A 12,720-nucleotide genomic window follows, 5' to 3' on the forward strand; every position below is an offset into this window, starting at 1 on the left:
TACATTTCATTTATTCAGGCGTTAGGTAAATGTATCTTGAAGGAGAATAACAATTAAATAATTGTCCAACAAGGATATTCATTAAGAATTATAAATAACTCACCCTGAAGTACCATGATAGATATAATGAATGTAATAAAAGTGTCATTAATGAAGGGGAAAAAAATCAATCCAGACTTTAAGTTTAGGGTCTGGTTCACAGAGTCTGAAGTTAAATTTGTTTCCCAATTATTCAATGGAGAAAAAAAATAACTCAGTTAAGTAAAATACAATTGTAATAAAAACTTTTGGAATTGTAAGGATTTCTTTAAAAAAAAGTTTTGTTTAAAATACTTTTTTTAATTAAATAACTCATTTTTTACCAAACATAAACTTTTATTTGCACACATCAGTAATCTTTTGTTGTGATTTTGGGCCCTACCCACGATATCATGTGAGAATCACAAGCAAAACTTTGAGTCACAAACAAACTTGGAATAGCAAGAAAATATTTCTGACAAGCGCAAATAAGTTTGTTTTGCAAAAAAAGTTAACTTCATGAGTCCAAAATGTGTGATTTAAATGTTAAAAAAGTTTTTTTAAGTAAAACTCAGTAGGCTTTTCTCATGGTGACATGCATTAACAATTCAACTTTTGCTTTTGTTTTTTTCTTTTTTCTGCAGTTCCACATTAAAGTTTGATGCAGCTCTGCTTTCCTGAATGGACCGTCTTCATCTCCACTGCAGCAAACAGGCAGATCTTTGTTTTATAGATTACAGTCACTAAAAGGTTGCATTGTGCCCTTGTTTATATTTTTAATAGTGTAATTCTGTAAAGACAAAATATGTCTGGTGGTCCAGCTCTGATTTACATATCTTGCTAAATTGCGGGTTTGAATATTGCAATACTTTCCTGTAACAAAATAGACCTGCAGAAAGAAATTACTAATAAAATATCTTACATAGGCATAGTGTTATACTCTATATGGAGATGTTCGATTGTATATGTCACATTTTTGTAATTTATCGTAGTTTATTAAACTCTAAAAGCTGAGTGGCTTTGTTAATATTCTGTCCTAGAATGTGGTCAGATGTGCCCTTTTTTTGTTGTTGAGCACCTGCCCCTTTAGTGGTCTCTGCACGGGCCTGCGGAAACCCCTACTGTGTCAAATTGATATAGGAATAACAGAGAGTTGGTCATTCTAAGGCAAAAAACAAACAACTTCCAGTCCAGGGATAGCAGGGCTGACTCTGTGGATGGATCAATGTCCTCCAATGCCCGCCCATGCCGCCGGGCCTGGTGCCCAGTCTTCTCGTTGAGAAAATTTGATCATTTGCATTGAGAGACCGGTTGACCAGATCCATAATTACTAGATTTGGAGGATGTGAAAGGCTCCAAAAATATAGAAAAAGACAGGACAAAAACAGAGCAAGCATGGCAAGCATGGTCGGGGACGGAGCAGAGAAAAAACGCGTCCGCCTTCACCGAGAGCAAGAGGGAAAAAACCTACTCTGAACTCGCCAGTGGTCCAAAAATGGACAATGTGCCGTGCAGCTACTGCTCTGGTGGACATTCCTGCATTCAACATGCCAATGGCATGCTCCCGCATAACCTGCGACATCTGAGGCATTATGACTTGTGACAAAATTTCATATTTTGGGGTGGCCTTTTATTGTCCCCGGTCCAGTATCTGACATGGGGCATATATACACTCTAAAAAGGAAATAGTTGAACCAACTTAATTGAATTGCTTCTGTAGGTTACAATCAATTAAGTTTATCCAACTGAATTTATTAAGTTTAACCAATTCAATATATTATAATCATCCAACTCAATTTGTTAATTTATTTTTAACAAATTTATTAAGTATGTTTAAGATAACAGATTTAAGTCAGTCTTACTCAAATCATTTAGTTTACTTCAAAAATGGTAAATAAACTTATATAGCGCTTTTCCAGTCATTTTGACCACTGAAAGCACTTTACACTAGAGTCACATTCATTTAATGCGCATCGGTAGGCAGCTTGGGGTTAGGCGCCCAGGGGCAGATAGACATGTGGCAGGAGGAAGCTGGAATCGAACCGACAGCCTTCCAATCACAAGACGACGACTCTACCCACAGAGCCACGGTCACTCACCAGGGAATCTGTCCCTGGTCAGCTTGAGTCATGGTGTCAGACGAGGGATACAAATATGGTATTGAACTTAATTATTTCAAGTAAAATCAAAGTAAAAAGGTCATTTAAGGAAAAGATTTGTGTATTTAGATGACACTGTAAAGAGTATTAAAATTTAGTTTGGAACTACTTAAAAGTTTGAGTTGACTTTCTATAGAATTAAGTCAAAGAGATTTTAAATGTTTATTAGAAGAAAATAAATGATTTGAGTAAGAGTGACTCAAATTTGTCATGTTAAACCCCCTTATGAATTAAGTTCTAAAAACTTAGCAAATTGAGTTGGATGATCATAATAAATTGAGTTGGTCAGACAGACATAGGATACGAAACTGGCACTGAACTCAATAGTTTTAAGTAAAGTCAAAGTGAAAAGTTCCTTTAGGTTAAAGATTTGTAGGCTTTGAGTTAAATGAACACAAAAAAGTAAGTTGTCTTTGCAAAAGCAAAATAATTAAGTGACATTAATGTAAATAAGTAAATAATGTAGGCTATATATATGCCATGTGGAGTTAACAACTCCTCACGTTTTAACAAGATACCATCAGGTTTTAATGTATCACGTTTTAACAAGATGCTACCACGTTGTATGACGTTATGACGTGATGGCGCTCGAATTTTTTTTTTCCTGCGTGATAGCAATGCACTTCTGTACGCTGGCTGCCGCGGTAGAATAATTCAATTTTAACACAATCAAACTTGGACATGTAGATGTTATTCAGTGGTGGGAAGTGTACTGTACTTAAGTACAATTTTCGTGTATCTGTACTTTACTTAAGTAGATTTAATAATGGATACTTTCTACTTTTACTCCTCTACATTTTACAGTAAGTATCTGTACTTACTTCACTACATTTCTACAAAACTGTCGCGTTACTCGTTACATCCAAGTCGCGTTGCTCTTTTTTTTTCCGTTAAAATGTGAAGTTCAGGGACTTTAAGGTGGCGCCGTAAAATCCAAGCAATAACTTGACTTAGTGTCTGTTGTCACCCATCGGCTCCACCTTTACTCGCACGCGGAGCTCCAAGACATGCGCAGTGGTTTCCTCTGAGCGTCAGTAATATAATAGTACGGAAGCGCCGCATAAATCATAAGATATGGCGACATGTAAAATCAGCAGCGCTTCGCTTTCACAGACGGTGGGGACTTTGTCCAATTTTTAGCATCACTTGGAAGGAAAGCTTAAAGAAAGGTAAGCTCCGTGGACGTGATGCTAGCAAAGCTAGCTGTATTGACTGAAACACATGTTGGATCTGCGATGAAAAAAAGTTGTCACTCATGCACTGAATTACTGTGTGGAGGTGTTGACTGAGGTGTCGCATATATGGGACAACGCTGTGACCAAAGTGTAATATGACATTCATGGACGATCCGATTCTTCTGGACGGATCTTGACTAAGTCGTATAGTACTGAAGCCTCACTGAGAGTCGTTCTTTGTTCTTGTAATGCTCTGCGTAGACTGCAGTAGCTATTTTATTTCATTAAAATATCTTTATATGTAATTGACAAATAAATAAAACAAGAACGTAGGAACGCAGAGCATGCTCATTGCTCTTTGTTTTCGTCACCTGTCATGGTGAAAGACGTTGCAGCAGGAGGGAGGATGAGAACAGTCACGCTGCTCCTCCTGCTTGGTTACTTCTTGCTTATTGGGCCTTGGACAGTGTTCATAGTTGAGCGTTGTTAATTGCCATGTTTAATGGTGCAGACAATTATTATTTCTGACATTGGCAATATGGGCAACCGCCCAGGGTGTTATTTTTTTAGGGATGGCAGGAGACCTCTGTGGATTGTGGCACAGAGATGAAAGCAAAACAGAATGAAGAAGAGTTTGAATTGTCACTGGTTAAATTTATTTCAGCTCCAAGTATTTAATATCTAGGTGTTTTTATGGGAAAGTGAATCTTTCAGATCAATTTGAGAAGCAATTTTGATAGGTGCACTAAATTTTATTGTCATGTAGCACGGGGTGCTGGTTTTGATTTGGTCTTGGGTTCAGTGGTCCAGACTACAACTCTGCTACGTGGCTCCTTGGTTCCATGTCCTCCTCTGCCAGTTGGATTTCTTTCAAAATAAATGTGTGGCAAAAAAAGTGAAGTTCATGTTATGTTAGGACAGGAGACGAGATGTTTCCATCCCTGAAATTATGATGCATAGAATCACATATCTAAGTCTAAACTATGTTACAGAGTAAACACAATAAAAACATGCTTTATCTGTGGCATTGTTCATTAAAATGGCACATTTCTGATGTATTAAAATTAAATACGATCGGTACACTTAATGATATTAGCGATTAGGTAATGCATTCAGCAAGTACTTTTACTTTTAATACTTAAGTATTTTTAAAAGCCAGTACTTTTTTACTTTTACTTAAGTAAAATGTTAATGTGGTACTTTGACTTTTACTTAAGTACATTTTTGTCTGTGTATTTGAACTTTTACTTAAGTACATTTTTTGAGTACTTTCTCCACCACTGATGTTATTAATTTCATGCTGTGCTCCACAGCAAAGGAAAAAACCGTTAAAGTACAACTCAAAACCACTTCTTTCTAGCTCTCTGTATCAGTGCAGCTAAGCGCAGACTCGTTGCCATAGCTACTGACAACACCACCACACACACACACACACACACACACACACACACACACACACACACACACACACACACACACACACACAAAAAAACACTCAAATATTTCCCTTCAGTCTGTTGCAGTTACAGCATGAATAACATCTACATGTCCAAGTTTGATTGCATTAACGGAATTATTCTGCCTCGCTCTCCTCCGCCATTACTGCTGGTGTTCGAATACGTCGCTTCAGCTCGTTCAGGATGCGCGCGCATATTTCTCACCGCTAGCGAACTAAGTCCGCGAAAATCAGGAGACAACTCGTCAACCATCTTTTCTTTTAAAACTAAATCGATATTTAAAAACTTGACTGTAAAGTTACGAACAAATATGAATCTAAATAAATTCTATTTATTAATAAAATCCTATTCACATTGAAACTGTATCTTCTTTATACTTACCATATTTTGTTTCGAAGTTGAGGAGAACTCCGATATGCAGCGTTCGGTCTGGTTGAATGGCTTCTTCTAAGTTTTGTCTTCAACCCAACCGATAGGGTAAAACATCTACCCAACCCCTGACCCAACAGAATTATTCAACCTGTAGAGATCCGGTAAATTTCTGACCCAACTCTTGAGTTATGATTTTTGACCCAATATTTAGTCAAACTAACCCAACAGCTTCTACCCAACCAATGGGTTCTGAAAATAACCCAGCATTTTTTTACTGCATAGTAAAAAAAAAAATCCAGAATTTTTTAGAATGCAATCTACTTGGAAAAACGAGAAGATCAGGAAAATATTCTCATGTTCCACAAAAGACCCGTTTGTTGGTGAAAATGGTTATAATGGACCTCTATGTCACGATGTCAGTGTGTTGTGGGTTTTTTTTTTTTGCTTCATATGTTTAGTTTTCTGCCGGATGTCAGGTTTTATTTCTCGTCTATGGATGGATCCAGGTCATTGGTTCTCCAGCTCAGTCTCCTCTGTTTATTTAGCTTATGTTTCTCACTTGTGTCTCCTGATTGGTTATTCCCCTCACGTGTTTCCTGTAGTATTTCAGTTCGAGTCATGTGTCCTTGTCTGTGCTGGATTCCTGTGTGTGTCTCACCCTTATTTTGCCTAGTCATGTTTGAAAAATCATTTTAAAAAAAACTTCCAAGATGCCACGCCGCCATTCGTTTTGTTGGTTTGCCATCACTTCCTGAACCACCTTACCCGACACTATAGGCTACATACAAGTATACACACACAGCACAATAATACTGCAGGAACAAAGGATTTCAAGAGTCTGAGTCACACCTGACAGTGTTATGTTTCTCTCTCGGGTTGCGCAACTTCGGAGCCATCTTCGTCTACAGGCGGCAAAATGCTGACCCCGACTGACCCGCGGGAAGTCGGCGTGTAAACACCCGAGGAGCTTTAAAGATAATAAAATAAACGTTAAAAAAAAAAAAAAAATCAGGTCAAAGATCGAAATGAGCTCTGTTGTCAGGGCGACACCCGACCTTTAGATTCTTAAAATGTTTTGTAGCTCCCAAAACATTCTCAGCCAGGTCCTTCACGTTCCACACACACAGATTACAGGAGCATGTGGGCGTCTAGTGTTTTGCCATTCACAAACATTTTAGCCTTCATCTGTAAACACATTACACGCCATCAGAGTTTTCCACAAAATTTTTGGCTACAGCTGCACCTCAGTCTGATTAGCTGCCTGTGTTAGGTGCGTGAGGAGGTTTTTTTTTTTTTTTTGTCTAGCCAGGACCAGATGGCAGGGAATGTTTAGTCAAATGGGATTAGAGATTAGGATTAAGTGGACTTTAAATTACTCAGACGCAGAGTCACTGGATGACACACTACTACGCCGGAGCCGCGAGTTGCAGAGGAGAACAACACGTCGTTTTTTTTTTTTTAAAACTCCTTCGGTGTAAAAGTGGTGAAAACTTAGCAAGACGAAAAGCGAAATGTTCCATGAAACGCAACATTCCGAAATTATACAGCTACACGTAGCCAGAAAAAAAATATAGATTTACATTCAAGGAGAAAAAGTTAAAAGACTGTACAGACACTTTGACCATAAGAATCCTGCCTGACTATTCACTTCTTCATGTGGAACAAGGACGAATCAGAAATCCTACACACAAGGAGAAACGAGGACCGATCACCTTGGGGGGAAAACAGTCACTGGGTTAAAGGGTTAAATAAGGTCACAAGTGACTGTTTTCCATTCACATCTGAGGAAAAAACAAAATCTTTTTTTTGCTTTTCATTTTCACTTTTGAGACACAAAGGTAAGGTCATTTGGATTTGAAGAGATGAAGAAAAACAATAGATTTCTTTTAAATAGACCGGTTTATTAGGTCCAGTCAGACGTTTGGACACTCAGTTTGGAAAACAAAGTCTCATCGGTTTTGAACATTTTTGATGATTCATATGAAAGAACTGTACAAAACTGAATTTAAAAAAGAAAATTTTACATTATGTTTAGAGTTCCTAATTGCACCTTCTAAACCCTTTGAAAGGTTTATTGCAGTTTATTTTTACATCTTTGATCAAGGTAGTCAGCCTATTGTTTTTGTCCATTTCAGTTTATTCTACAATGGCTGATGTACTTCTAATTGCACTGAGTGAATAAATGAAAGTTGTTTTCACATGTTTGACCTAGCTTGTGATGTTGATGTATCTACGTGTGGTGTTCTGGTGCAGAGTTATCAAATAAATTCATAATTCAGTACATATATGTCTGTGTTTCAAAAAAAGAAACATTTTAAGTCAATTGTTTTTCTACATCGGCTCAGTATCGGTTGATGCTAACCCTCAGATATCGGTATTGAAAGCGAAAAAAGTGGATCGGTGCTTCCTTCCACCCTACATGCCAATTGGTGCCGTGCTGTTGGGTTATTGTGTTCCCCAAATGAACTTCCGTCCTTGTGGCCTATTCCAACCACACCCAAGCAATTGACACACTGTTTTTCATCTTTCAATGTAGTATATTGAAAAATGTGCGTTACATAGGTCTAACCCAGAGGACATGAAAGAAATTCTGAGGGACGTTAAGGTCGTGTCGTTTCTTTAAGGAACGTCTGGTGGTTTTGACAGAACTGGTTCTGAATATTTAGCGCTTATTGGGATCAAAGGTGTGGAATTGCTAGCGTTCCACAGCATCAGGACAAACACCTCAGCTTTACCACAAACTTTTGTTTTGTTTAGTTATTTATAACAAAAAGCGAAAAGGGGTCCAACACATCAGCTTACAAGTAGGTCTTGTCACAGAAAGCAATAAATCAGTTAATCGCACGATCAATTAAAACAAACTCGATCATTTCTGTTTGCATGATATATTGTTTCTCTTCACTCTTTTAATGAGAAAAATCTTCAGCCTGATGCTTTGGTCTTAAATAGACCCTTTTTAGAAGGACAGGGTCTTCTTTATTTGTTGTTTTGTTTACTTACTTTAGATATTTAAATTGTCCTCCAGTTCAAGGGCTAAATGCTCATTAGAATTTGAAGTTTATCGATCTTTAAGAATGTTTTTGTATTGTTTTTCCTTTACCATTACATTACTTGAAAATGGTCTCAAAACAACGATGTCGTTTATCGCGATAACTTCAGTTTATCGTCCAACACAATTTGTCATCTTGACAGGACTGGTCAGAGGGTTAAGACATCCGATTCAAATACAGCTACACTGCGTCTTTTTAAACTCTGTATGTAAATATCTGGTTTCGACAGCACAAAGGTCAGAGGACGTGTTACACAAGCCGGGCTGCGGCTCCCCTGCGCGGGGCCTCAGGCGCAGGAACGGCCCCACAACATTTACATTTACGGCCTCGGTTCAGCTGGACGAGCCGAGGATGGAAAAACCGAGCGGAAAGAGGGCGAGCGGTTGTGCTGTGAGTGCAGGTAAATACACACATGAACACACACACACACACACACAGGTGAGACCTGCATGGAAACACTGAAAAATCTGCAGAGAATGTCTTAGGATTTGCTAGGAGTTGAGCCCCCCTGTGTGTGTGTGTAGACAATCCACCGCGTCACAGCGAGCACAGCCACCAATTAGCCTCGTGACCGCGGAGGTCGTGGTACATCTGCACTTTTGTGAACCTGTGTGCAAAGTTCAACGGCTCCTCGCCTCTCTGAATCAGTGGAGCACCTCCAGCAGCGCCTGGAGGAACGCCAGATAAGAGCACAGAGTAAAAGAAATAAATAAATAACATGAACTGTTCTCTTCATTCAAACTGAAATATTTCATTGTTTCTCCATTGGTAATAACGGGGTGGAAACATGGGAAACTAAAGAAGCGAAGGAGTTTTACCTCACAAAACGCACAGGGAGGAAAAACAGATGATCCAAACATAGAGCGGGTTATGAAAACCAGACACCAGTTGCATTCTGACCTCTGCTCCCATACTGTATAGTGAGCTCCCAGTAAGCTTGACCCAGTTTGGAAGGAGAGAAAGTGGGACACACTTCCACCTATTATGCGGCTGAAACGTTATTTTTAGCCGTGGAGATGAGGTCAAACCGCAGGAGCATGTGAACCAAACCTAACCAAACAAAACAAGTGTTTTAATATTGACAGTTCGAAAAAGTGGCAGAGCAGCAGATGGAGAGGGAACCACCAAAAAAGGCGTTTTGGAGCAACGCCAAGATGTTGTGTTAGCGCCTCGCCGACAGGCAGACACACCTTGGTTTGAAAAGGCTTCAACTGGCTGCTGGATAAACAGACAGGAAAATAAAAAAAAGCCTGAAGCCAAGCCAGTCATTAAAACACACACACAAAAAGAAGAAGAAAAAAGGTCCAACAGAATAAGCTGGCAACAGGCAAACAAAGGACAATACCTTTTAGTGTTCGAGCTCATCACCGGGAGATCAAATGACGGAAAGGCAACACCGCTGGTGGAGTCAGGTGGAAAACTTGGAAATTCTCAGAGCCTTAGAAAAGTCTTCATAACGATTTTTAAACCACAGCATTGTATTCTGATTCTGGTTGAATTTGACAGAGCAACACAAAGAAGTGCAAAACTGTGAAGTGGAAAAAAAGTTGCCTTTATACATTAAAAATACATAAATAATACCCACAGCATGATCCTGCCACCACCAAATTTGACAGAGGGTGTGGTGTTTTTAGCAGTGTTTGTTTTCTGTCACATATGCAGGTGAAAAAGATCAATTTTGATCTTTTCCAGCACCTTCTTCTTGCCATGTGTCCTGCATGGTTTTTGTCCAACAATAGCTTTGTTATTCCCACTTTTTTTTATTATCAAGATAGATATTATTTGTCATGTAGAACTGACATGATTCCTGCCAACATATTTATCTTACAACTCCTAGAGTTACCAAGAACTTTTTTTCTGATTGCTGCTCCTCGCATCTTGGTAGGAAGTGGTTAGCTAGCTAAAAAGTTAGCTGCGCTAGCCCTAAGGCACAAATCCTAAAAATGATCTCCGCTAAGGCTAAAGTGCTACACCGACGCAGTATTTAGCGTAGGCTAATGCTAAACCTCTGGAGTGGATTAGCATAAACTGTCTTCACCCACTTCAAATCAGAGGACGAAGATAATCGGCTAGCTACTTAAAGAATTGTTTACGGTTGCTAACCAAAATTTCCAACAGAAGTTGAATTTTATTTATATAAAACTCCCAAAATATTAGCGATTTAGAATTTATCAAGCAAAATTATTTCAGGAGAAGCTAAGCACGATAAGCGTTTTCAAAGCTAGCAAAAATGCTAATGCGCTAAACAAAGAATTAAACTATTAGCACATTAGCAGAAGTGTGCTCAGTGCTGTTGGTAGCATACTTTAACTTCTCTACAGCTTTCACCTCATAATATAACTTTAGTTTATTAAAGTTAAAGCCTGAAATGTAGCTTATCGGGAAACCGACTGCAGCAATAGCAAAATAAATAAAAATTTTAGCAATTCAAATGAGGCCTTTTCTTCAAAAAACATAGAAATAAACAGTTCTTATTCAAAATATAAAAAAGAAACGTGAAACCAAACCAAATTTTTTTTAAAGATCTGTTCTGTGCGCATGAACAAGATCATGTAGAATTATGAAAAATGGCGACATGATGCAAAATGTGCGAGTCAGAAGAGCTCAGAGGATCTGGAAGCCCGAGTTGAGACAGACGTCGATCAGAGAGCTTTCATCGTATCCAGGTACTTCTGCTCAGTCCTCGATTCTTTGGAAGAAGCCTGAGGGGTTTCAGTGCCGTCCAGTTCTTCATCAGCAGCTTGTGCAGCGGTGCCCTGGGGCGGGTCACTTCCTGGATCGGACTTCCTCTTCTTCCTTACATGATAGTAATGCTTTTTGGACTTCAGGTGATCTGCAGGTAAAAAAAAAAAAAAAAAAAAAATTGTTTCTATGTCTTACTTTTTGCTACCTTTTATAAAAATAAATTAAAAATTTAAAAAAACGCCCTCCACAATTACAAAGATGGACAAATAAACGGAGGAGGCATGACATCCTCACCTGTCCACTCCACATCTCCGATTATGATTTTGTCACACGCGTCGCAGGTGTGGCGGCTGCGTTTGTTTCTCTGCTGATCCTGCAGTCTGATTGGGGGAAAAGCCGGCTCCTCACCCTGTCACCGGGGCAACAGAGAGCCAAATTATGATTTTCAGACAGGAAACAATGAGAGCCAAAGCCCTTCCATTATAAACGTGAACCACAAGAAGAAAAAAAACTTATGAGGTAAAATTATCAATAAGTAGTATAAAAACACAGAGGAAGCAAGCTAACATTAGCATGCTAATTCTGCAAACTGATTTGAGATGCTTGTGTACTAAATGTTTTAGACTCAGCTAATCTTTTAGATATAAACGACAAAGGCTTCAAAAAGTTGGATTTTTACATTTAAAGTTGCATATTTCTTGTTCATTTTCCTTCATACTCGTACTTTGTTTCCGTCACATCATCAAAGGACAAAAAAAAATATACATAAATGTTACAATTGGTTGCTGCGTCTCTGTCAGTATCCCATAGTTTTACCTTAACTGTTTAATATTAAAATTAATTTTATCTGTATTTTTCATGCCAGTGCGCAAAGAAAAGTATGAAATGTGAGTTGCTTTGCTTTTTTAAACATCTACAGTCATATTGAATAAATTAAGTTTGAAAAATGAAAAGTACCTTTTCAAAATAACCTTTAAGCAGTTATTAAACATACTTTTCCTTCAAAACCGCATTTCTGTTTTCAAAAATAGTTTTTTTTTTATTGCTCTGACTTTAAATGTTATATTCTCATTTAATGTAAGTGTTAAAACATAATAATTGCCAGAAATGGAGGCTTTCCAACAACCATCCGTGTGAATTTAATCTATTTCACGTGTTTCACTTGGTGATAAAATTCCTAAAATAAATGGAAAACACAATCCGGAACGGAAAGCAGAACGAGGGAGAAAAGTTCCAGGAAAACAAGCAAAGATGGAGGACGGAAAAGTTCCAAAATGTGGTAAAAAGAAGGAATAAAAGTAAAGAAAAGCACAAAAAAAAAGAACAAAGTGGGCAATAACTAACGAACTGGAGTCAGGAGGACTGTTGAACCCGGCTGACCCCCCTGCAGCCGGCCCCACCTTGCTGAGACTGTCTAGGATCTGCAGTGCAGGCTTCAGCACCGACTCCTCCCACCTGGACACGTCAGTCACATCCAGGCTGTACACAGCCGGGACGCTGTCGCCTGGTCCTACACACACACGCGCACACACACACACACACACAATCACTGAACTTTTTAACATCACTTTTAGCTGATCATGTGAAACGATTTGCTCTCCCTCGTCGGGTTAACGACAGCACTGCTTTTAGGACTCATCTCGGTGTCGGCCTCTCCGTGCCGATCGATTTCACACTCCAGGCGTCGTGAACTGAACCCGATAAATTCAATCCATCGGAGTCCGTGACCCGCGCCGCCTGATTCTGAGCGGACCAAACAGGCTCCGGCTGGTCTGACCGACAGAAGACGATGAGCAGAGGGATG

The 12,720-nt window shown here is 38.9% G+C and overlaps 1 protein-coding gene and 1 long non-coding RNA gene across 4 annotated transcripts in view; one reads left to right on the forward strand and one right to left on the reverse strand.

Annotated features, from left to right (window-relative positions):
* The first annotated feature begins 7,067 nt into the window (after positions 1-7,067).
* The window catches only part of LOC103472099 (uncharacterized), a 26,292-nt gene continuing 20,639 nt past the window's right edge, over positions 7,068-12,720 (forward strand). The window contains exon 1 of the long non-coding RNA XR_534807.2: positions 7,068-8,631. This is a non-coding gene — a long non-coding RNA (uncharacterized LOC103472099). The remainder of the gene's footprint in view (positions 8,632-12,720) is intronic.
* trit1 (tRNA isopentenyltransferase 1) overlaps positions 9,283-12,720 on the reverse strand; it is a 38,945-nt gene continuing 35,507 nt past the window's right edge. For 2 of the 3 annotated variants that reach the window (XM_008421483.2, XM_008421482.2), the window contains exons 9-11: positions 12,317-12,426; positions 11,211-11,325; positions 9,283-11,064 (exon numbers count right to left, since the gene is read on the reverse strand). In XM_008421483.2, coding sequence (XP_008419705.1) covers positions 10,874-11,064; positions 11,211-11,325; positions 12,317-12,426 — 416 coding nt within the window. In that variant the 3' untranslated portion in view covers positions 9,283-10,873. Of the gene's footprint in view, positions 11,065-11,210; positions 11,326-12,018; positions 12,427-12,720 lie in introns of those variants that run through there. The other variant, XM_017307589.1, reaches the window with a different exon arrangement.

Source organism: Poecilia reticulata, linkage group LG11 (assembly GCF_000633615.1).
Source record: "Poecilia reticulata strain Guanapo linkage group LG11, Guppy_female_1.0+MT, whole genome shotgun sequence".
In the NCBI taxonomy this organism is placed as follows: domain Eukaryota; kingdom Metazoa; phylum Chordata; class Actinopteri; order Cyprinodontiformes; family Poeciliidae; genus Poecilia; species Poecilia reticulata.